This window comes from Rhododendron vialii, chromosome 2a (genome assembly GCF_030253575.1).
Source record: "Rhododendron vialii isolate Sample 1 chromosome 2a, ASM3025357v1".
NCBI lineage: Eukaryota > Viridiplantae > Streptophyta > Magnoliopsida > Ericales > Ericaceae > Rhododendron > Rhododendron vialii.
Window position 1 is genome coordinate 42,688,963 of NC_080558.1, and position 26,665 is coordinate 42,715,627.

At 37.6% G+C, this 26,665-nt stretch overlaps 3 protein-coding genes and 1 pseudogene across 3 annotated transcripts in view; 1 reads left to right on the forward strand and 3 right to left on the reverse strand.

Annotated features, from left to right (window-relative positions):
- LOC131317864 (sister chromatid cohesion protein PDS5 homolog C-like) overlaps window positions 1-2,717 on the reverse strand; it is a 27,350-nt gene extending 24,633 nt beyond the window's left edge. Inside the window, exons 1-4 of the mRNA XM_058347541.1 lie at window positions 2,589-2,717; window positions 2,369-2,480; window positions 730-933; window positions 464-645 (exon numbers count right to left, since the gene is read on the reverse strand). Of these exons, the coding sequence (XP_058203524.1) occupies window positions 464-645; window positions 730-933; window positions 2,369-2,473 (491 nt within the window). The 5' untranslated portion in view covers window positions 2,474-2,480; window positions 2,589-2,717. The remainder of the gene's footprint in view (window positions 1-463; window positions 646-729; window positions 934-2,368; window positions 2,481-2,588) is intronic.
- LOC131317866 (uncharacterized) overlaps window positions 1-22,327 on the reverse strand; it is a 27,430-nt gene extending 5,103 nt beyond the window's left edge. The window contains exon 1 of the mRNA XM_058347543.1: window positions 21,706-22,327. The gene's annotated coding sequence lies outside the window, so the exon portion shown is untranslated. The remainder of the gene's footprint in view (window positions 1-21,705) is intronic.
- LOC131317563 (uncharacterized) lies at window positions 6,983-11,477 on the forward strand. The gene is made up of 7 exons (XM_058347101.1): window positions 6,983-6,990; window positions 7,356-7,497; window positions 8,376-8,501; window positions 9,327-9,569; window positions 10,348-10,521; window positions 10,634-10,740; window positions 11,218-11,477. The coding sequence occupies exons 1-7, from the start codon at window positions 6,983-6,985 to the stop codon at window positions 11,294-11,296; spliced, it is 879 nt and encodes a 292-aa protein (XP_058203084.1). The 3' UTR covers window positions 11,297-11,477.
- The window catches only part of LOC131317865 (sister chromatid cohesion protein PDS5 homolog C-like), a 12,824-nt pseudogene continuing 5,026 nt past the window's right edge, over window positions 18,868-26,665 (reverse strand).

A 26,665-nucleotide genomic window follows, 5' to 3' on the forward strand; every position in this document is an offset into this window, starting at 1 on the left:
ACAACAAAATGTCAGTTTCATAGAAAAATATTGCTTCTTGTTTCTAGACATATTGTGATATTGTGACAAGATCCAAACAAAAGTTACACTAGCTAGGGATAACACCATCCTCTGTTAAAGCACGCAAGTATGCGGCCCATCACAGAGCTTGCAAAGGATAAAGCATAACCTGAAGAGATAAAAAACAATCAATTGCAACGTATCCTACATGAGCCATGAAGTACAAGATACAAAAGAAACAGATCAGTCAAATTAGACACTACGTTAATCCTCTAGTACCCGATTCCAGCATTGTTTTTCATGAGAATATTGTGCCAGAACAAAAATTCAGTGTTCCACTTTACTACCAAATTCATTTAACATAGAATCAATATTACAGTCCGAAAGTAATGTCACCGAAGCTTGGTTTTTCTAACAAAGTATAAGCAAAGAACTTGTGGAACAGCATAATATTACATCCTACCTTATAGCTTTCAGAAAGTGCTGGAACATCTCAACAATAAGACCATCGCATTCTAGATCCAACATGACCACATATGATCTGATCGTGGCAACAGTTTCAAGTATCAAGGTCCTCCTGTCATATGATCTACTGGACTTGTCAGATAAATTTTCAAAGGATGACACAATCAACTGGAAGATATCCTGTGAATCCATAATATGAAAATTGATAAGGACAATTAAAAGAAAAAATTATCATACAATAACACAAATAACTAAATCCAGAACCTTCATCTGATCATCATCATATGGCGCATCTGGTGCAGTAATTCTTGTTATCTCACTGATGCAGGAAGCAACTGCAACTTTCACATCTGCATCTTGATGCCTCAGAAGTTCATCTGCAACCAATGCCTTTCTAGATGGAGAAAGCGCAGTTTGCATTGATTTGGAAGGCGACTGCTCCACCCTCGAGAGGTAGTTCTCAACTTCCTTATTAGCATAACAAAAGAAGGTGGTTCAAAAGCATGAACAAGCAAATTAAGAAAAAGAAGCAAACAAATCATTATGCAATTTTGTAAGTCAAGAAAAAAAAATTCCACTAAAAATGATAATAGAACAAAAGCTGGGATCTTATAGTCCCAGAGCTCAACACGAACAGTCTCAGGGTAATTTAACAAATTATGTTGTGTTTTTTAGGGTGGTGATAATGCTACAAGGTGCTGTTTTGTTTGGTGCAAATTTCACACTTTGAATTTTTGTCGCCTTCAATTTCTTTCACTCTTTGTTTTTTTCTCTTTTCTCTGCCCCGCGTCCACTCTTCCACACTCCATTCGATCTCCAATTCTCTCTTTGCCAAAGAAATTACACTTCTTACAGACACGGAACACGAACCGACACGTGGAAACAAATTTTCCACAACTGAGGACACACAAATTTTACAAACTAGATGTGTCTATCTATACGTATGCACTATAAATTCATTGAATGAAAAAAAAAATTCTATCAAATAAAAGATACAGAAAATGCAAACAAAATTAGCATTACGAAAATATAAAAACACAAGACTGAATAAGAATTAGAGAAGAATATGAATCTTGAATACCCATTCAAGATAAAATTGGTAGCATCATACCATTGTCCAAGTCAGAAAGATGAAAAATATAATGCCAATAACCAAAAGAAAATAACAAAAGTACAATGCACAATTAGGAAGCTGCAAGATACAACCCAAGTTGAATGGGATCCAGAAACCATGAATAATGTCCAAATATACTGACGAAAAGAAATATATAATTTTCTACTTATTCACAAGAATGACAAGGAGAAATGAAAGCAAATAATTGCATAATCTAAAACTTTCCATCAATAGGGGAAAGGGGGCGGCAAAGTCGACATTTTCCATGAGTTATACACCAGCGTTATAACAAATAAGAGTCTTTCCGACCAACCAAAAAAGCATACACAATTGCATATAAGAGTCATTCTGATCAACAAAGCAACATATGGTTATCACTTCTCATCGATTAAGAGTCATTCTGATCAACAAAGCAACATATGGTTATCACTTCTCATCTATTTTATCTTGGTATGTTTTACTATTAACATGCTCCCTCAAGTGGTAATAAGTATATCATAGGGACTTCAAGAGGACAAACAAACACAACCTATAATCCAACACAAGCACCCTGCCAAATCAAACCAAACTGGCCAAGAGATTGCCCTACAAGAGATCACAAAGTCGAACCTCACCAAGTCCTGAGATTGGTCGATTTTCGCACATGCTAGCCACGACACTCAGTTATGAGTAAAACCAAAAAAGTAAACAATAAAACCCCAGAATTCAGCGCACATGAATTACTCAGAAAAAAACAAAAGGACTAGTCAGAAAAAAAAAAAAAAAAAACCATGGAAAATCAGGGCTTACATCAAGAAGCGAAAGGATTTCATCAACCGAAGGCGGGAGTTGAAGCAGCTTGTTCCCAGCTTCCTCCAGCTGCCTCTCCAGCTCTCTAGTGTCCATAAACGACATTCTCTCTCTAAAAAAAACAAACACGATATCAACCCTTGAATTCGCACACCATGGAAAATCTAAAAAGACACACCAAAAAAAAAACGAAAACCTAAAACAAACAATTGGCTACTACCTGATGAACAGAAACCTACGGATTTTCCCAGATAGGAAAAACGGGGAAAATCAAATCTTGTGTGATGGGATTTGGTGTTGCATGTGGGTGTAGATGGAAAATCAATCTTTCGTCAAAATATTTGTTAAGAAAAATTTAAAGAGAGAAAAAAATTGGGAGCGACTATTCGCAATCCCGTATTTTCTCCTTTAGCCCGTTAAAAATTTTCAATTATAGTCGACAGTTAGTTATCGAAATGTTATCGATATTGAGATACTGTATATTTTCAACATATAATTATCGAAATATAATATTTTTTTCAACAGTTATTTACCGAAAATGTATGTTCGGTAACATATTTTCGACATGTAGGTACCGAAATATAATCTTATTTTCAACAGCTATTTACTGAAATGTTATGTATAATTTTCAAAAACTATTTACCGAAATGTAATGGACTAAGGAAGAAAATACGAAGCTGCGAATATACTCGTCCAAAAAAAATACTAAACAGTTGATATTTTTTTTATAACTAGGCCGACCCTACGGATATATTACATTTTTCGTCCCTCGAGTTTAATAAAACTACAACTTTTCCCTTAATTCTAGCTATGAGTAGCACAATTTACACCTTTCATTGTATAGCATGTTGCAACGTCAACGTTCCATCGATGGAAAATAGCCATGTGCTCTCACTGTGAGTTCTTACGAAGGCTAGAGAGGATAAAATTTTTTTTTTTTTTCCTCACAATATGGGACCTAACCTGCTTGTACACTTTCAGAAGGAGGGGATGGAGACAGGGATCATGAGTAAAGAAAATAGAAATATGAAGAAGAAGAACCCAATAGAGAAACCGAAGCCATGGATTGAAGGGGAAAAAAAAGTGCTTCCTCCCTTGTAGCCTCTTAAGTGCTTATGGGGAAAACATGTGAGTACTAATTTTGTGGATTATGTTGACGGAATCCAATAGAAAGACGACAATGCAACATGCTACAATAACTTGAGGCCTAAATGGTCAAAATCAAAACTTGAGGAACTTAATAGCGGAACTCGCTTAAGATTGGAAGGGTTTGCAATCATAACCCACATTGGTGTTGAGAGTCTACACTTTCAAGAATATTATAGAGTTTTAGAAGATTCTAGAAGTATCTTGAATGTCTTGGAACAATCCAGAATATGACAAGTGCCTTGAAGATGCTAAAATATTTCAGAACTGTCACGACCCTGACCCGCCCCTTGAGGTCTTAATCATGACAAATGCCAGTGATTTCTCACTAAGGCCAAATCACAAATCAAATATCATCTAAGCAAGCGATGATCAAAAGGGGCTAAACATAACAGCGAAAGCAAAAGTTAACTTTTATTGATAACAAACCAAAGTCTTACATAGGTTTACAAACCAAAAGGATAAACCTCTCAGAGCTGAGCTTACCTACAAATTTACAAACTAAAGTAAACACTCTGCCACACTACGCGTCGCTTCCTGAAAGGTGGAAAAGAAAATACTTAAGCCAAAGCTCGTGTGAATGATTAATACTTAACTCACATGCCTTCCATGGACAATGCAAAATAATTTGATAATATTTCAAAACAAAGAACTCAAAACTATAAGCCAAATATAATGCACATTCCGCTATTCAAAATTCAAAGCTACCGGGTGTCCCCAGTAGTGGATAAGCCAGACGTCTACGCATTATCCCAAAACACATACCAACCTCAAACACCCTTGCTAGCCATTAAGCTGTCCCCTAGCAAGACCGGACGTTGGGAATGCCATTAAATAGATTCGCAAATATTTCACAAATAAGTCCACCTTTCATTGTTATCCATGGAGTACATAATTTATAAAACATGTTCAAATAAGCTCGATAAGGAAAACAAGTTCAAAACCATGTGTTTAAGTATTAAATCACTCACCTCGATCCACGTGACGACTCGAACTTCCTAGAACATTCAATCAAATGGAAACATGTTTAGACAATACTCAATGATTCTATTTATGCTCAATACAATGCCCTAAAAGTGTTTAAGTTCAATTCAATCCATTGTATCCCCACATGTCAAATTGGCAAAGTTAATCCTTTACATTAGACTATATCCAATTAAACAACGCTAATTCAAGGACGACACTTAAACCATTGAAAAGTATACTTCTTTTTCTTTGATCCATAGGTCATACATCAAAAACGGAGTTCGGATAACCTTACTATGGCTTTGCGATTATAGCTCAGCGTAGCAGTGAAACTGGTGCAAAGCAGAATTTGGGTCAGTTTTGTGTGCAAATCTGTTATCGCTCGGACATACCCATGATGCATGGGATGTATCGTTGGAAAGCTTTATATGTCTAGTTTCTAACAAAACAAACGGTGCATCATTTCGAGTCCCGAGCTAGAAGTTATGGCTATTTTACCAAAGTCCGCCGGTGCTGTCAGATTCTACGCGAAAATAAGTAAAATTGATTGAAAAATCATAACTCACTCATCTTAAACTCAAAAATAGTGAAACCAAAGCCAAAAGTTGCACCACGACAAGCCCTACACTCAGTAAAAATCCCAGGTTCAGAAACAAAAGGAGATTAACCCAACAATCAAAAGAAAAACAGTTTCGCGACCATTTTCGCACCTATCAACCAACCCAGCTTTAGAAATTCACCAAAAATTGTATACTTAACCAAATTAATTGATTCCAACGCCAATCTCTTCTTAACTTAAATATGCACCTCCTGTAAAAGACCCAAAGCTACCCAAAATGTTCATCACGCCCAGAAAGCTAAAAGAAGACAGCCACGCACAGATTCGCGTATCCAGGAAACAGCCGATATTCAAAAATCCATAACTAATTGTGTGATTATCGGTTTTGCATGATCTTGGTACCGAAATCTTCGTATTGAAACGTACTTTAACAGTTATGAAGACACCAAAAATTGATTCCTAGCAAAAAGGCTCCAAAAAGACAGATCAGCAGAACCCACGAAATTTTCAGCATATACCAGATTTGTTCAAGACTCAAATAGATGATCAAACTTGATTCCAGTACATCTAACCAACACTTAAACATGTAAAGAAGGTAGGAGATCCCTACCTCGCGGGTTAGAAGCAAGCCCGAACATTGAGGAAACTTCGAAGTGCTCCGATCGTGAATTTTCTTGGATGGATAGAAAGCTCTCGTCGCAAAGAACAACTTTAGTACTTGGGATTTTTCAAAAATCCCACTCGTAGAAGATGAAATCGAAGAGAGAAGGTGAGAGAGGTGAGAGCCGAGAGAGAGAGATGCCGGACAAGAAAAAGGAAAAAAAGAAAGTGATTTCCTGCCCCATTTTTTCAAGGGCGCCGCTATTCGCAGCCCTCTATTTACTCCCGTAGCCCACTAAATTTTGGTAAATGATTGTTGAAAATCATAAATAACATTTCGGTAAATTGCTGTTGAAAACAAGATTATATTTCGGTAACTACATGTCGAAAATATGTTTAACTTTCGGTAAACAACTGCCGAACATGCATTTTCGGTAAACATCTATTGAAAAAAATATTATATTTCGGTAATTAGACGCTGAAAATATATCTCAATTTCGGTAACTAACTGTCGAGTATAATTGAAAATTTTTAACGGGCTATGGGAGTAAATAGAGGGCTGCGAATAGCAGCGCCCTTTTTTTTTTGACTTATATGGCACAAATAACACTTACACCCTTTCAGTCCTATCGTGTTACGTCAACTCCCACGAATTACAAGTCATCTCACATTGATCCAACTCATATCTTCTGCATTATCCATATTTCGATAATCCAAACACATATTAAACATTTAAAATTTGAGAAAATAATTATGGGTCTCTACAAGAACGTTCAAGAAGACTATAGTTGTGTGGGGTGTTCTAACGGGAATGAGTCTAAAATATTCTAGAATGTTGAAGAATAATGAACACCTATATAAAGGGTGGAAGGCCTCATTTGAGTAGTGTGGTAAGCAAGTAACACCAAGTAGTACACAAAAAACATTTGGTGGTGTTTGTCAAAGATGGTACTTGGTGTGATGGTGTTTTATGAGTAGTGGTGTTTGTCAATGCATTAGTAATTTTCTAGCTATAGGGGACCTGCAGCAAATAAATGTAGACATCATTTTGTTATATCACTTACCACTTAAATTACTTGATTAAAAGACTTATAACCAATTAGTGAGATCAACCTTGCGGGTGGGTTAGCCTAGTGGTTAAAGCTTATGACTTAGGGGTTTTGCTATCTCCTAATGTCTCATGGTCAAAAACCTCTGAGGTGCTATCAATATTTTTAGGTCTAGTCCATTAATTAAGACCACATAGCAAGTGGACACTGTGATTAATCGTGGTGTGCATAAACTTGGTCTGGACACATCCCAATTAGTGGGATGTAGTTTTTTTGTAATCTCAAACGATAACAATGAGAAGGTAAGTACCCTTGTTGATATGATTTGCTTTTAGTGACTTGATTAAAAGTCTCATAACCAATTAGTAAAGTATAATTTCAATTATTTCCCAGATAAAATTAGTTCTAGAACAAACCCTTCCCTCTGCATATGGTTCGCAATAAGTCTTCTCTCTGATTATTACTCTCATATCTCTATCTCTCTACTTATTTTACCCCAAAAAACTCACTCAAACTCAAACCAAACAAAGCCGAGCCTGAAGCGAAGGGTTGTCCATTCTTAGCCCTTTATTTGTTGTCTAAATAATTTTAAGAGATGCTTCCTTTTTAGCCATATATGCGCTAATTGATGTGCTTCAAGTTTTACATTTTCTCTTTTTATTGGTAGGACCAGTAAAAAGCTGAGATTAGCAATTCTCCGTTTGGAAACCATTACAAAAATCTTTTGGGTCTCCGTTTTACCGGAATTCCATTTGATTACTGATTTAATATGGGCCATTGGAAAACGAAAATGCTACTGGTACACAACGGTTTGTGAGGTCTACTTTTAGGTCCCACACGAATAATCCGAATCGTTCATTAATTTTAAAATAAATTTCTGAGTGACTTATAACAAATCAACTCTATAGGATATACGTAAGTGGTTGATTCAATCTTTCAAGTTTTTATTCATAATTCAAGATCTTCTAAATGAAAACTTGAAAGATTGAATCAACCACTTACGCATATTAATGGAGTTGATTTTTAGCAACATCACTATAAAATTATTTTAAAATTTATGAACAATTTAAATTATTTGTTGAGATCCAAAAGTGAATCCCACTTTTTTAGCAACATCACTATAAAATTATTTTAAAATTTATGAACAATTTAAATTATTTGTTGAGATCCAAAAGTGAATCCCACAAGCGGGTGTATATTTTCGGTACCCTTACATTTCGGTACCCATAGGCCATAGTCGAGGTCATTGGAAAATTCAAAATCCCGAAATGGGTATCCACGTGGCAGAATATGTCGTCAGTAGTTTAAGAGTGGTCGTCAGTAGTTTAAGAGTGGTGCTAGGGACACACCCATTCACACACCCAAACACACACCCACCACTCACATGAGTGGTGGGTCCCACACACACATGATGTGTGTGTGGGACCCACCACTCATGTGAGTGGTGGGTGTGTGTTTGGGTGTGTCCCTAGAATTATTGGTAGTTTAAAGTCAAAAGACTTCCTTGAAGAGAAAACCTTTCATCTGATTGGCCGGCCTTCTCACTTCTCTCTCTTTCAACTCCGCAGATACTGCCGTGCTTACACAAAAGTAAGTATATAGGTTAACACATTATAAAACACTCAAATATCAGATACAGAAGAGAGGAAAACTGAGGTGACTGAGAGGAATTGTTCTTCTATTTTAGGTGATTGTCATTACGGTTCAGGGGCTTGGTTCGAATGAGGGTGGATTATTTGCTTCTGATGATGATCATCATACCTCTGTTTCTAAGAGAACCAAGCTGAATTTCCCGCAATCCAATCATCATCAGGTATTTGTTTTTTCTAAAGTTGTCTCAATGTGACTTGATGCACAAATGCTTTTTCCTTTATTGAAACTTAACAATGGTTTGTACGAGATGATTTCGATCTACACAAATAATAGATCACCGAAACAAAATAACGACACAGAATATAGGAAAATTATAGGAAAATAACGTGGTTTGTCGAGAAAAAATATAGTGGTTTAGGGTTTAAAAGAAAGGCTGTTACGTAGCGGAATTTCGGACCTCTGATACCGCTATTTACTTACATCCGTTAGGGTTCTCAATATCGCGATTTAAAACCATGCCGTGGTTTGACAATGTACCTGTGTCAATTGATTATACTGCTTGGGTCTCACATAGCCTCTCTTCTATATCTCGCGTTGCTAGAAGTATGGTACTTTAGGAATACAAGTATAACTCCACAACTGCGTCAATGGATTATACCACTTGGGTGTCACATAGCCTCTCTTCTATATCTCATGTTGCTAGAAGTATGGTACTCTAGAAATACAAGTATAACTCCACAACTCCGGTAGGTCAAATTGTAATATAAGTAAAGGGCAAATTTTTTTTAATAGGATTCTTAAAGTAGTTTTTCAATATTCGCAGGTAAAATTGTCAATATTCAATACAAATTATAGTTAGTCGAAGTGATATATATTTTTAAACTTAGAGTGATATATATTTTTAAACTTAGAATGGTCATGTGACCCACTATTTTGGCTCTTCCTACCCTCGCCAGTGGCTACGTTGACTAATGTGTTCTGATGAGCTTTTTTTTTTTTGCTTTACTCACCTCCATTCTCTCACTATTTTCTTCTTTATTTGCAGGAATTAGACTCCTCTAAAGAATCAAGTCCTCTTGGCTTGACATTAAACAAGACACCATCTTTCATCAACTTGGTAGAAATGAAACTATCCCAAACAAGGAGCAAAAGCTATTTAAATGAGAAACATCAAGCTTTAGTTCAAGAAACAAAGAGGGATGATTTTTTGCCTCAACCAATGTCAGACAGTGAGAAATTGAAGGCCTCAAACTTCCCTGCATTACTACTAAAGATTGGTTCTTGGGAGGTAATAGTTAGTAGTTAGCACCCATTTGAATTACGATTGCGAACTCTTCGAGTCATAACCAAGTTCCGTTTTTAAGTTTCTCAAGCTTTGATTTTGACTACTAAAGGCGTAGGTTATTGTAGCAAGTTGCAATGTGGGCTTTCTAATGGATTATGTCAATAAAATCTACAAAAAGTAGTCACGTGCTTTCTGCATGAGCACTTAAGAGGGTTTGAGGGAGCAAAAATCCATAGCTTCGGTTTTTTCTCCTTTGTACACTTGTATTTTCCTTCCCCACGATCCATATTCTCCCTTCCCCCCCCCCCCCCCCCCCCCCCCCCCCCCCCCTCAGTTTTTATGTACATGTAGGTTAGATTACACACGGCGGGAGAAAATATTTTACTATCTCTATCTGGCCCTCGTACAAACTAACATTGAGAGCACTTGGCTAGTCTCTCCATTGAGGAATGCAATGTTCCAACGCAAGGCGTAAATTGTGCAACTCAGAGCTAGAAGAGCAAAAGTGAAGCTTTATTAAACTTGAAGGCGGGAACATTTAACTTATTCTTAGGGCTTAGTTGGTTTGCACGTCTTGTTGGCTTATTTGTTTATTTTTAGTTTCACTTTGGACTCAATTATATTTAGATTCAGACTCAACATAAGATAGAAAGACAAAAACAAACAAGAAAACCAACAGGACCTCAATAAAATGATCCCCAAAATATGCACCGTAAAGAGATGATTATATACTCAAAGATAAATATCAAAAATTCCATTCAATTGGTTGAAATAATTGTAGAGGTTAACTAGGCAAGAAGGGGATTTGATAGCAAAGTGTTACTATGCCAAGAGGAAAATTGTGTGGGAAGTGTTGGAGGGCTCTCTTAAGAGCAAGATTGAAATACAATGGTCTGACATTGAAGCAATTAGAGCAATTGTTCGCGACGATGAGCCTGGAATATTGGAAATTCAGGTTAGTGATTATACCCTAGTTCAATGAAATTTCTCCATACTTTAAAAAGAATTGAAGGTCACCTCTCTTTTTGTGTGTTTTTAACTGAAATTTTTTACTAAATTTGCTTTAGTTGAAGCAATCACCTCTGTTCTTTCGAGAGACTAACCCACAGCCCCGGAAGCATACTATTTGGCACGAGGCACCGGACTTTACTGAAGGCCAAGCTCGCATTTGCAGGTTTGACACCTATTAGTTTGACAGTGTTTCCTCAATTTTTGTTTTCGTTTTTTGAGTTTACAAAAACTAGAAAAATGGAATATTTGAAGACTCATGGTCCCATGTCATTCTTATTTTAGTGCATAATTAATTTTAGGAATGTCGGAAATGGTAGTGATTTTTGCACTTCATTTTTATATCGTACTTTGTTTCAAATTTCTATTCAGATGAATTTAGGAAATAACCCTTTCTTTTTTTGAAATTGACTCAACTCTTTCATTTATTAGCTTTTCTACATTAAAAAAATACAATAGTACAGGTTAACATGAATAAAGTCACAAAAAGAAGTGCAAATCGTCAAAGAGGAGTACGAAAATTAATTCCATTTCAGAAGTTGCTTTTTCTTCTTCCCTTTTTGTTTTTGCTTTCTAACGAATGGGTTGTTTTTTGAAAACACAAAAAAAGTTAGTTGAAAAACCCTACATTCTTTTGTGGCAGGATACATTTAGTGAAATTTCCTCCAGGAACTCTTGACAAGCACTATGAGAAGCTTTTGCAATGTGATGATCACTTGTGAGAGCTCAGCCAAAGGCCTTTCCCAAGCCTAAATTCTCCTTACTTCTGTTCAAGCAACATAGATGGAGTTTCAGAGATCCCTTTTGATTTCACTTCATGCAATTCGTCATTCCCTCTTCCAATTATCCCTCCATCTTTGGCTCCTCCTCATCAAACTCAAAATTTCAAGTTATCAACTAGGCAGCCTTTCGGTATCGTAAACTCGAAGTCACCAATGTCAGGTATGTAAAAAAGCCCCATTTGATTACTTTTTTAAGAATTAGTTCTCTGTAACAGTTTCAAAAATTGCTTTGAAAAATTTAAAAAAAAAAAAGCTCAATATTTTCATATTTCATTTCTAGTAGAAGAAATGATTTTTGAGAATTTGAAAACATATCATTGATGTTTCCTATAAAATGAATTTTTTTTGAGTCCACAGAATAGAGTTTTCTAATGTTCATTCTTCTAAATCTAAAAAGTTAATTAGTCAATTTCATTTCTTTTGGGTTGTTTTCCTAATGACAGTTTTCAAGTGTCAATGGAGAAAGCAAAATAGTACTGATTCTGCACTTGAGAATCAATGGGTGGATCCAAACACAGGGTTTCTTTTTGGCTTTGAAAACCATTTTCTTAGTGAGTCACAGAATGAGTGGTCTAAAGAGAGAAAACTCCTTGCCAGATTGCAGTCAATGTGCCAACCACAGGAAGCAAATCCTGAGCACACAATTGGCCTGAATAAGTTAGAGTATAATCAAGAAACATTTTACAATGAACCTTCGATTTTGGGTGGAAAAGAGACTTTTGAAGTAGATGGTGGCCTAATCAACCCTCACCCCATCGGTTGGTTGCCTCCACAAGTTTTTGATGAGAATCAGATGGTGAAGTTTGTATCAGCAAACTCATTGTATCCATACGACTTGTCACAACAAAAGGTAATGGATTATGCAGCCTCCGGAGTTGGCCACAAGGTTGACCGGTGGTGTTGAAGATGAGGAAAGTAGGGGTTGGTTGTAAATAGGGGTGTGTTTTAGTTAATGTTACTGGACTATTAAGAGTTGTAGGCTGGGGTGTGAGTTAATGTTACTTGACTATCACTTGTTTGTTTCATGACTTCTTTGATTTTGTGGATTAGGAGGGAAATAATTAATCTTCATTTCCTCTACTGGAAATGCAAATCTAGTGATTAGAGTTTCAGATATTGAATATCAATTTTTTTGAAACATTTCGCTTGGCGAAAGATTTGTAGTTTGTTGATCCTTTCCGAGAGAGGAAAAGAGATCTTTCGTTGATCTTATTGCTTTTTTTTTTTTTAAATATATCAAACTTGTGTATCAACTTAAACATCCAAAGCTCACAATAAGCCTGCAAATACTCACCCGCTACACCACATGCATCGAGGGCAAATTGTACTTGGATTTTAATTAATCTTGTACAATTTGGTACTTCTTGCAATTAAAATAGCTTGGATCACAGATATCTGATCAACATTGAAATTGACCGTTGGCTATTGTTTTGTAATACATATGCTAGTGTAATGCTCGTACTTTGCACGTTTCCGCGTGCTCATTAATTTAATTGATAGTTAGGAAGTTAATATACATATGTTATTTTTGTTCATACCGCAAACTATATACTTTTCGAGTACATTCAGCGGTTCAACTTCAACAGCCATCACTCAAATATCATAAAATGACGAAATCGTGATATACTTGAATATTTTGTAGTTATGCTTTAGAAAATCAAAATAATACCAAAATCAAATTTTTCCAAAAGGAAAAAGGTGAAAAGAGAGGCTACTTCGATTTACCTTCATCTAGGGCTTGAATGGAGCGAAAACAACCACCACATTATCCCCACCAAAGCCAAATAAGTTGGAGATACCTGCACGAAATAGGCAAATTTGATTAATGAATGTTGAAATATTATTTATTTGCTAAGCAATGTTGGAATATGAGGAATTTGGATAACAAAATGTTCAAATGTTTGATTATTATATAGGTTGCGAAAGATATATTGTCTTCATTACCAACAAAGCAAAAACATGTAACAAAGGCACTTAAAGGTCCTTGGTTTTTAACCAACTAGTCGTTTTGCCACGTGCGTTGCACGTGGTTTGTTTGAAGCCCAAGTATCGTTGAATTTGTAGTTCTTTTTGGAGCGGGTATGTCATTGAGATCAAAGTCGTAAATATTATCGGTCATTCGGTATGGAAGGAACCGCCACTCAGTCTCGGGCTTTGATTAAAATAAATTGGAATAAGAGTTATTTTCTTTTCTTTTTGCGCCAATCTTATTTTAACTTAGCCTGAATTTACTTCCACGGTTTTGCACCCAAATCGAAGTGGTGCGTGGCTAATGTCTTCCTAACTAAACCATTGCATGGCTTTTCAAATATGGACCAGTGCAGTACTGCAGTGCGTATTACAAACTGTGTATTACAACTAATTAGCCCAATGGAAAAATAGATTGAACAACAACAGTAAACGGGATCGAAAAACACAACTCACAAACTATCGACTCCGAAAATATTAAGTAGATCAAGTCCAATGAATGGGTCACTGTGTCCTTAAAAGCAAATTTTGCCCTTGCCAAGGTGCTCACGATTTTAGACATCCGCTTCCCAAGATGCAACGATCTTTATGCACGCAAACGCAACACTTCGAATGCATGCCCCACGGACGGAAACTATGCAGAGCTCTCTCGGACTATATATGCGGAAGTATATGTGTGCTCTCTGATTTTTGGAGGCATGAAATGGCTGTACACAATCTGTTTATATAGGCATGCAAATGACTGTCCGAAACTGTACCATTCAGTTCACAGAGGATCACGATCGAAAAGTAGCAATGGTTCGAAACCAACTGATGCAATGTTCCAAACCTTGCACTGGTTCGGTTCATTACTGAAAAGCCACGCACTGGTCCATATTCGAAAAGCCATACATGCAGGGTTTAGTTAGGAAGACATTAGCCACGCACCACTTCAATTTGGGTGCATCAGACTATTTATATAATTAGTTTTCCAAAATTATTATTTTGCTTGTTTGTTATGCAATTAGTTGTGTCTGTTGCAATTACTTTGTAACCGTTTTGTAAGTACTTTATTTATTTAAGAGGCACCCATTGGTGTTCTGTTTGTAACTGTTTTGTGTTGGTTGGGAAGAGGCGTAGGATGGGGCAAAGTATAAATTGCAAGTGGTCGTGGCATTTGTGGAAAACAAAAAGTAGAAAACACCTTCGTACATTTAAAAGAAGTAGTACAGATAAACCGCATGTATGGATTAAGCATTATGCTTCTGCGGTTTCATAATTTTTAAAAAGAGGGACTAAAATACGTACCAACATGGACTTCATGCTCTTCACGTTTGGAACAGTGTCGACTGTAACATCAGACTCCAAGTTCTGCAAAATTAGAGAACCATAAGGACATGAAGTGCATCATAAAATAGAATAACTAAGAAAATTTTAGCATAATTACAGGAATGAGCTTTCGGTGCAGTACACATTGGTTAATGGTTGGATGCAGCCAGCTAGTGTTGATTGCTTTTATGGTTACAATAGATTATAATCCTCCTGCAACTCCAAGCGTATGTAAACATTCAATAATATGGATATGACAATTTCATGCCAACAAATTTATGCAATACTAAATTAAACAGCATATGAACTAAAAAAGAGATCAGGACCTTCTGAGCAGTAATGAAGAAGGCGAATTTGCAGCCGAGAGAGAGAGAGAGAGAGAGAGAGAGAGAGGTTTTTAAGTAGATTCAATACCCTCAAATTATGGAAAAGCCTTTTCTTCTTGACTAAGAAAATGAAGACTTAAAATACCTAAAATACCTTCGAAAAGTCTTTTTTTCTTGACTAAGAGAAGGAGGACTTAAAATACCTAAAATATTCCCAAAAAACATTTTCTTCTTGACTAAGAAAAGGAGGACTTAAAATACCTAAAATACCCCCGAAAAGCATTTTCTTCTTTACTAAGCAAAGGAAAACAAAAAAATACCTAAAATACCCCACCTAAATCTACTATTGCCAAACTACAAGGGTAATTTCATATATTCATCAAATGGCTATGCTTGCCACTCTTCTCCCTTTTGCCTTTAAACTCAATATCAAGCTACATAAAATACCTCAACCTCTTAAATCCATCCTTGCCAAATTAAAAGGGCAAATTCATCTTTTCACAATGTACCTCATTTTCTTCTTGACAAAGTAACATTTGCCATAAATTAAAAGGGGGAAAAGTACTTCAAAAGTCAAAAGTAAGCCATAAATTAAGAAGAAAAAAAAACACAAAATAAGGATAGTCATTCAATTTTCTTAAACAGGATAAGTCCAAAATACCTTCAAAAGTCCAATACGATCCCTTTAAAAACTACAAGGGCAAAATCATCTTTTCACGATGTGGCTATGCCACACACAATTCTCTATTTTGCCCTCCAACAAAATACCAAACTACAAAAATATCTCTTTCATCATAAATAAAGGAAGGCATTTATGTTAAATCACATTATGGCTATGCTTGGTGTAGCCACTCTCCTAACAAACCACAAGGGCAAATCGGTCATTTCACCAAGTGGCTTGGCTTGCCTCCTACATTCTTTAATTACAAATGTATTGATTGATAATGTCAAATACCAAAACTACCCAAACGCCAACACTTGCAAGGGCAAAATGAAAAGAAAAAGTTTGGAGGGCAATAATATAATTTCACACCATGCCTTCGCTTACCATGCTGGGTTCTTTTATTACAAGTGTATTGATATCGTTTTATATTGATGTTTTCAATTTTGATTCACATTTTCATATTTATATTTCAAAATAATTCAACGTATTTCATTTTTTCTGCTAAAAAATGGTTATTTCTCAAAATATTTGCGTAAAAGTATAACTTTTTACTTTTTTAATTCCTCTCGTCGAGACAAATCAATAATCCACAAAAGTTTGGTGCAAAACTAACAAATGCGAAAAAAATCAAATAATGACAAACCAACTTATTTTAAGTTAAGTGCATAAGAACAAAACCTTAGGCCCCGTTCCGCTTAACTTTTTCTAAAAGTTATCATTTTTGTCCTCATTTAACTTTTTTTCGCGCTTGTTCGTTTTGAGACAATTTTGTCGACTTTTTGAGCTTAGAAGTGGTCATCGATCAAAATATTTGGGTAAAAGTAAAAAAAATTTACTTTTCCGATTCGTCTCGACAAGACAAATTTATTTTAGCTCAGCCATAATTCCACTTTGGTAGAATTTACAAGAAGTCGATGAGTTAAGATCAGTATATATGATTGGTTGACAACCAAAGCACCATAGGATCACATCTACCGAGGTCCTTCTCGCTCTTGATCACCCATAGAGTTATGGTATACCAATGTTCTCAGCCACCGCGCCATGAGAATCGCAAGCCTACCCTAATCGGGGGCTTGACGACCATCCCACCCTATGCTTGGGCAACCAATATGATTAGCATTGGTTGACAGCCAAAGCACCACAAGATCGTCTCTATCTACGAATCGGCGTTGAAATTGTAATAAAACCGAGCGTCTCCTCACTTTTAATCACCCATAGATATTGTCTACCAATACTTTCGCCTCCCCCGCTCATCGCACAAATACACGAGTCCCACTGCCATACAGTTCTCTCCCTCCCTCAGGCCTCAATGTTCTTATACCTCCAAACAAAAAACAAGGGGGAGAAATCTGGAAAATACTCCCCTTCTAGAGTCAAGCTCTCTTTCATGCTCCAAAATTCACGCGATTCCGCCAAAGGGAACGGAGAGGATTTCTCACGCAATTTGCAAAAGAGATCAACAAGGGCAAAACGGCAAACACAAAGAGAGATCAACAAGGGCAAAACGGCAAACACAAAGAGGTTGCAAGACAAGGAAACTCCGTGCATTCGTTACCAAAAGTCTGTTCACAAAAAAGGATGGAAGTACAAAAAGAAGCAAACTACCAAAAGTCTATTTACAAATAACGACAGCAGTACGAAAGGAAGGCAAACTACCAAAACGCTCTTCCTCCAAATCTTTCGCTAATTCATTACACGCCCAATGCTACCCCTACTACTGCTCATAAAACATGACCATTCAAAAATTAACAGAGGAGATGAGAATAAACCAAAAAAAGTGAACCGCCCGAGTGCAAAATACTCCTTCACCGCCTCAAACCTTGACCCGCGTGACTAGACATGTCAAACCTTCCCGAGCTGACACTCTCAAGTTCGGCTACTCGTCCTTCAAGCCCTTTCTTCTTGTCTTTCAACCGCATCGCCACCACTTGAATCTCCTCCAACTCCTTGCTTACCTTCTCCAACCGGTCCCGCACAACCGGGAGCTCAAGAAGTGAAGCCATCTGATCTATCCTCTTACGGAGCCAATCAACCTCCAGTCGATAACATACCAATGTCTCCAGACCATTGTACACAACTTCAAAATCTTCGGGTGTAGCCTTGGGAAAACTCACATTCTCCAACACCTCCACAAAAGATACCAAGGAATCTAGAGCAAACTTTCTAGAAATTGCACTCACATCGCCAAGCCGAACAAAGGTACTGGGCCACTGAAAAAAGATGTCAGACAATAAAGGTCGATGCTCCTCCCGAACCTCGGCAAACAAAGCACCAGGAGACAACTTGATTTCCTCCTTCGTTTTCAATGTCACGATGACGCTCCCATCGGGAACGCATGACACCACAAAGTCGCCCTCTCTCCACCAACGAGGACCACAAACTGTCTCTCTCTCATATGTCCAAGGAGCCGAATCACGCTCATTCGTCTCCTCCTGCAAGCTAGAAGACGCCAAATTTAGAACAAGAGACTCGACAGTCGGCCCTACATTCACATTGCCGAATCCCTCTCGGACCTCCACTAAACCAGCAGCCTCTTCCCCACCCTCCTCTTCATCCCCTTGCCTATTATCATGGCCATTCTCCTCTGGATTTCCTGACTTTGGCTTCGGGCCGGTCTTTGGTGTTCCACCATCGCCTTTGGATTTCCCATCTGCTGGGGAGCCATCAGCATTAGATTTAGGACGAGCTTTTTTAGAAAGATCCTCCAATTTACCATCCCCAGCATCCTCAGTTTTATCACCAGACTTGTTATCCGAAAATATGGCATCGACTCTGGATTTACGATCAAATTTTGCATCTGCTCCTTTTGATTTGCTAGAGGAAGCACCTCCACCTCTTGAAACAATTTTTCAATTGAGTTTGAATTATGATTATATTTCAGAAATCAACACAAACAATACACCAAGAAATTATGATTACTGCACATGTTTGTATAGCCCTGGACTTCTATGACTTGTGAGTACTTCTTTTTCTGCCTGGTGGCAGGAAAGAAGTACTCACAAGTTAGAGAAGTCCAGGGCTATATAAACATGTGCAGTAACACATTAGTAGAATCACCACAAAACATGCACAAAGGATATTATCAACAGAAACAAAAATGCTGATTTTCAGTATAAAAAAATGGGGTCAGAAGTAGCATCTAGATTTGTTACTATACGTATCCATTGAGCTATCTAACATCATATATTCTTTGTTCTGGAATTTTGCAAATAGTTGGGGCACAAATCAATGGAAACAACACGTACATTTCATGGGAAGGACCAGGACTTCGGCATTCAGCTGCTTGTTCCTGCCAAAAAATATATTTACCGCCATTAGCACAAAAAATAAAAGTATCAAGAACTAAAATGTGACCCTTCCAATAACCCACCTCATCTGACATAGAGTCATCTCCGACAAACTCCCATTTTTCCTGTCTTAGATTTAGTACTTCTTTATCACCATCCGTGTACGAAACCTATTCAAGAATGCAAAAAATAACGGATCACGGAATCAGCTCAACACCGGCTACAAAGCTAATAACATGCAAGCAAACCTAAATAGCTATCGCACGCCTAACGAGAACCTAGCGAGGACGAGCATGCTAACCTTATGCTTCTTTTTAACAGGATCATATGAAACAACAACACCTTCATAGAACCTGCAAGTAACAAAAGTACATTTCAGCGATCATGATTAATATCCCTATCTATGGTTTATATAGCATGTAGGTGATAACACTTTGAACCATGGTCAGAACAAATTCTTTCCGTTTTTTATAGCCAAAGCGGGAGTAATAATTACTGTCATCGTGTGTCACAAAGATATGCAATGATGAAGTAGGAAAGCATTCCATCTCCAAGAAGTCCAGACAAACGCCTGGAACTACAAGGGATTAAGAAGTGAACAGAAATGCAAATGTAAAACTGCAACAGTTTTCGTAAGCAACAATGCTCTCAGGTGAAGATATTTTTCTAGAAAGAGAGATGACCACAGGCACTCTTAGGTGTAGGTTATGATGCAGAAAACTCCGCAGAATAGCTGAGTGTTACGACACATGTTTCAAATTGTGCACACAATAGCTACAAAACCAACATGTCACAAAGCTTGATGCTTTATCAAACAGAGAGTTGAAAAGAAGCAATTACAAAATGTTAAAGTACAACGACACAACACAATCAAACAGCACAACAGAAGACAAGACATCATACCAGAAGGAACAAATAGAGTGAGAATAAAGATTCATCAGTTCAATTTATGGACAACTTGACCTGCAAAGAGAGACAATAATCACCCCGGAAAGCATTCAAACTGCAGGTCTCTTAGACAAACACTGGAACAATAATCCCCAAGATGTATCTGGAACCATATATGTGAAATAGAAATATTTCTTCTTCGGAACTATGCTCTTACGTGACTATGCAGATAGACTAGTAAAACCCCCAACTTTTACCGTACATTTTCACATTATACGCCATAAGATCATCAACATAAACACGTCATCAAGTTGAGCTGGATTTGAATTCATTAACATAACATTACATAACAACAGAGAAATTAACCAGAAAATGAACGTGTTGCAATCGGAAGTTAGACAATACACACTACACTATCACAACACATCCATAAATGACGGTTCCCTTCACACAAAAGTTGACACAACTTTTGACACAACACTAATCGGAGTTTCACGCAAATGATCAGAGCTGTTCAATAAATTTAAAATAGGTTTTTAAAGGTTTTTCAATAATGCACAGAAGACAAGGCATCATAATAGAAGGAAAAAATAAGCGAAAAAAATAAAGACACTTTTCAAATACTAGAAGGAAAAAATACGTGAAAAAAATGCAGATACACTTTTCAAATTATTGTTCTTCAGCTAGTGCTTGTCAGTGGCCAATACATATAAAACATATTGGAAGTACTTACTTCTCATCATCTGTCCACCAAACCTTAACCTTAGAATCAACCAGGTTACGCCCATACACTACAGCATCAGATGCCTGAAATGATAACAGAGTAACCTGGTTAGAATTGGTTCAAATTTCAAAAAGTACAATGGACAGAAAAAATTACTTAAGAAGTGCAAAAAAGGAGTTCAAAGCCATGGATATAAACAGAGGAATGTAATTCTTGCTAGGTTCTCACTTCTCTCCCAATTCAATCCACAGCTTTAGCTGTTCAAACCATAGTTGTCAATCCCATATGGTACCGCGCAGTACGTACCGTACCGCAACTAAAGGCGCATGTATCTTGGTGTAAACCACCCAAAATACAAGGCTGTTCCAGTGAATACCTTGCGTACCGGCTTTTACGGGGTTGTTTCGGTCATATTTCAGAATTTTCGACTAAAATAAACATGAGTTTTTTGGAAGGAGTCAACAAGGCTAGTACAAAATGACTGGGATATTCTTTTTGATTAGAAAAAAGGCTAGAGCTTAAGGTAATTCAAAAAAATTGGAGTCCATATGTACTAGGTTATTTTTTTCTCAAAACATTTGTCTTGCCCTAACGTCAGTAATCAATAGTTTATTGTTCTGAAAAACTATCATAGAACTTGCTTTGGTATAGTCAATGTATATGTATCTGATGGTTTATGATTCTAAAATATATATGAATTACGTTAATTTGCTCTTAGAACCAATGCAGAGGTTCATTGAAGTGTTAGAACTTGTTTCATTTCTCTATTTCATGTTTTGCGGTTATTCATAAACATATTGAAGACATATGATGTATTCAGAGCAGTAAATCTGAAACGGTTCTGAGATGCACAATGGTCCCAAATACAAACCATCCCAAAAGAGAAAAGGCTACGCTAGCCAATACGGGATTGACACCTTTGGTCCAAACCTAAATGGAAACGCAAATTGAAGGCCAAGCAAGCTCAGTGATAGCTCAATTTCTGTTCTCCCAGGCAAGGTTTAACTATGTTTTGTTCACCAGTTCACGTGTTTTAGGTGACCGGGATATCCATCCCCTCCTCTCTACTACCACTCGATGAAATAGTTGAACCAGTCACTCTATGTCCTCAAAATGCTCTTTAGTCTTTACCTTTTTGCCAGCGTAGTTAACAGGACCCATCAGCTCCATGGAAAATCGAAAACCTCCTAATGCTTAAATGGAAGTAAGAAGAGAAAGAGTAGAGAAAACGTGGGGCAAGAGACAAGATGAAGAGTTCACTAATGATGTTAGTGTAGCAAATTCTTCATCCATACTGAAAGCAATGATGGTGAATCAAAGCTAACGCAACTACGCAAAACCTCCACATCCTCGCAACTATCATTTGCAGCACTCACAGGAACAAAGAAAAGACATTGCCAGCATAGAATCAATTAATAGCATTTAATGTTAAACGTAACTCTTTGCAGTTCCCCATATATCTTCAGCTAAAGGAACTCAGGTTTTTTTACCTTCTCGTATTTTATCAAAGAAGATCACAAATCTCTTAATTAATGTTTCCTTCTCACATAAAACAGAAGGCTTTCCTTTCCAACTGGTATTCCAGATATTCAGTGTCCTGATTATAATGCATAAGAATCATTCACTCTAAATTAACCGGAGAAGGATGCTTCAGCAGCAGGGTCAGGGTGGGGAGAGTATCAAGGAAACGAAGAAAATATCCCTAGTCCTAGCTGACGTGTACACTTACATGAGAATCTTTTCCATTTTCGTCATTCTTTCTGCTATGTCACTTTTATCTCAATATCCTTGGGTGTAGGTTTCATCAGATAACAAAAGCAGATTACATCAGAATCACTACCTTAATAAATTGCGAGAATATGCAAAAACTGAATCAATCAATCCTTGCCAAAATAGTCTCCAAAAATGCTTATCGTCAATCTGGATTCTTGGAGCCAATAGAATCCCCAGTTTTGAAACTGACTAAGGGGAACCCCGACCTGCCATGGCTTAAAAAGAGGATAAAATGAATCTAGATTACCCAAAGGCTGACAGGGACGATATGATTTAAGCGCTCCAACAGGCATTACTCTACAGCCACTACAGCAAATAAAATGTCCCTAATGCACCTCAACCTCAAGAAAGTGAATCCCAAGATTCCCAACAGTGTCACCTCTGAACCTTTAAGCTCTGTGTGCCATGTTAAGGCCAGCCCAGAAAGTACTTTTAACACATCGCTTAACCAAGGCATCCGATGAATATAGTTAATAAACAGCTATCTATGATCTCTACAAAAAGAGTTGTCATCGGACCTCCAACAGCATAGTCTAAACAAACAGCAAGCACTTCAAACCCTGCTGCATAACAGGAGACAGTGAAGTTAACCTAAAGTGTGATGTATAGTGGTCAATATAAAACATATGAACACTACCATTGAAGATGCTTAGAACTTTTAACATGGACCGGAAAAGAAAACTTACAAGTAAGCCTTGAATGGTAAAGGAAGCCAAAAGGAGCCCTAAAATTGGAGGTGGTTGTGGTGGGAGCGGAGAGGGCGCACATGATCTGAACTCAGAAAGCAGCAGACATTGATGCCATCTGATTTAAAGATGAGATCGAATATTCACAATATCACCCTCCCCCAGGGGCGAAAATCAGCAGCCACAAAAACATTGGCATATATGTACACCGGTGGTCATAAATCATAATTGGCAGTTGAACTACATTACGACAGTCACTTTCTTTATAGCATGCACAGGTACTTTTGGAGCAATAAAGCGCTGGAAACCGAAAAATCCATGTGGAAACTTCAAGGGGCTAAAAATACTTACTTTCTTTTTCACTGGTGTGCGCTTTTTCTTGGAACTTGTATTGGGGGTTCATCTTCAACTTTCTCTTCCACTGGTGTGTGCTTTCTCTTGGAACTTGTCATGGGGGCATCCTCTTCAACTTTGTCATTCGCCGATGAGCGCTTTCTCTTGGAACTTGTCTTGGGGGCGTCCTCTTCAACCTTCTTAGCTAAGTTCAAGACAGGCTATGGTGAAGGGATCATTTCCTACAACGTTCATAAGTTATAAACATTTACGATACTGGTCTAAAAAATAAAACAGAGTAATTCCCAAGCTAACCACACCATACTTTGTCATCATCTTGGGCGGAGGAGTTTGTTAAATTGTTCTTCAAAATAGCTTTTCCACGTCAGTGCTTTTTCCCATCTTCCTTATTTTTCAATGAGTATCCATCACCACTTTTATCTCTTGCATCTACCTTCTTAACACACAGTTTCAATGGTTTATCCTCCGAATCATTTGTATTCCCATCTTCACTCTTCGATTTATCTGCCAAAGCTAGAGTCCTCTCCTCAGTAGTACGCCCAGCAGTAGCCTTTTTCCCAGAGCGTCTTTGCTGCTTTCCTTCAGAAACACAGGTACCATCAGATGCCTCCTTAGAATCAGCAGATGGAGCAACTTCCCGAATCAATTTGTCAATCTTCTTTGCTCGCCCAACCTTTTCCGGATGGCCCTCAACAGGAAGATTCCCACTGGAAGATGGCGAAGCAACATCCATTGCGTCACTCCCTATTTCTTTAGAAGAGGACATCTGAATATTTTCTTTCTCATCCGCTGGAGGCACCGGGACATCAACAGATGGCTCCCCAGAAGGTGAAGTATGGACTTCCTTGCTAAGAATTCTTCCATGATGTGCAGTTGATTCAGCTTTTTTATCACTATCAACTCGAGAGGAGTCAGTTGAATTAATTATGGAATTTAGTTTCCTTGCTCTCTTCTTGGATGTTTCTTCAGCCTTGGTATCTGATTTTGTTATCTTCCCACTATTAAACTCACCAGGTTCGCCATTGATTGTTACAGTTGTATCAACAGACCGATCAGTTTGGTGAGCTTGCTCCTGCTCCCGCTCCTTTGATGACTCACGATCTGCCATTCTGTCTGCACACCCAGCCTCCGCAACACCATTACTCATAACTGACTTAGGAGATATGTCCTCAACAGGATGATCTCCTTCAGGCCGAGTCTCTGGCACGCTTTCTTCAGTCAGCTGATCCAAGAATAACAACCTTGACAAAATTAGCTGCAGGAAAAGGTTTCCCCGCGTAATTAACTGAGATGGTGGTTAAGTGGGAATGCTTGTGCATAATATAGGAAAAGGTTTTCTAGAATGAGATGATGGTTAAGTGGGAATGCTTGTGCATACAAAGCCAACAGTGATTGCAGCTGCAGAGGAGGAATGACAACACTTACTACATCATCATTGGATTCATTTGGGTAACCCTTTATGTCGATTGTCATTTATTTATGGGTATTGTTTACTTGTAATTGAACAAGGCTATAATTGGTAACTATGAAGCACCGACACCTCTAAAGGTCGAAGTATCGCAGTGTCAGGACACGGGGACACGGGGACACCGCGGGACACCTCGGAGATACGTACGGGACACGCCACGTGGCGTGTCCCATATTTTAATATTAAATTTTGAGGGGGACACGGCTGGGGACACGGCGGGACACCGCTGGGGACACGGCGGGGACACCGATGGGGACACGGCAGGGGTCAAACTGTAATTTTTTTAAATTTTGGGGGCCAAACTGTAATTTTTGAAAAATTTAGGGGTCAAACTGTAATTTTTTTAAAAAAAATTTGGGACCAAATTATATATATTTTAAATTTCTGGGTGCTAAACTATAATTATTTATTTATTTATATATATAAATAAATATACAAGTGGCGTGTCCCCTGCCGTGTCCGTGTCCCCATTTTTTTAGAATTCCCGTGTCCCGGTGTCGGTTTCGGTGTCGGTGTCGGTGCATCATAGATTGGTAATATATAGCAGAAATATTTAGAAACACTAACGATAGAGATTATCATAATGACATGCCAAAGAATATCCAATTTAGACATTGCCACGAAGCCATTCTAAAGTTCATTACTCTTACCTAGGCAGGTTATTCAAACAACAGCACACTCTCACTCTCACTCTCACATCCACTCTTCCACTTCTTAGAACTTAGAGTCAACCATATACAAAAGAATGTTATGTCGAGATGTAAGATAGCATACCGACTGTTCTTCACAAGTATTACGATCATTACGTCCATCAGCATCAGTTTTACCATTGCATATAGAAGTAATTATCTTTATTGCAGAGTTTTTAACTACTCTCTCCGCCAGTTTCTTAACAATTGCAGGAACCCCCTGACGTAATAAATCCCTTCTCAGAAACATTCAAAAAATAAACAACAGAGATAGAAGAATCCATCAAACAACATTTGACCTGGTTTTCACTTTTCAAGCTAGCTAGGATGGGAGAGATTAGCTCCAAAGAAATATCTTCGCTTTCCTCCAATACAAGAGTCATAATTGTCTCCATGGAGGAAAAGACATAGTCAGGGTGATCATCCCTGGATGTTCAAGAAAAGAAATATAAGCTGCTGAGAACAGAAACATGTACAATTTCATAGCACTTGCACTTTCAAATTGCTGTACCTTTGCAAAGCGATCTTATTAGTAAAAGTTTATCTGCTGACATTATTAGTAAAAGTTTATCTGCTTACGGAAAGTTTTTTTACCCGAAGAGAAGTAAATATATGCAAAATAATACAACAGACTACCACATATTACACAACGTATAAATAAAGGTGCATCTTCAACCTCGGAAAAATCAAATTCTTCAAAAAATTTGATTACCAAATGCTACAACCTGATATACACCCGATAACACACACAAGAATTCGGTTGTGAATTGAGAAAGACTATGTGATTCAAATTAGGTGGCGCATCCCGACAAAAAAAAAAACCCAATATTTCTAAACAATCAATTCAAGAACAAATGCATAAAAGAGTATATTTTGGACCCAAGGTTAGCTGCATTATTCATTGAACATCATATCTTATCCTTTTTCAGAAAAGACAGCATCCCACTTCATAGAATTATATCTTTACACCCTTTGTTTTCCTTCTATGCTAATTATATGGTACAGAGATCCACGGAAAATATCGCCAATTCCCAACGAAAAATACATCATCCACCAATTACATCACGAAGGAAATCATAAGCCAGTGAATGAATCTGAACAAACAACAAAGGCCCACCGTAGTGAAGAAGGTGATCGTTTAATGGAAACAGAGTACTATCTGACTAGCTATCTA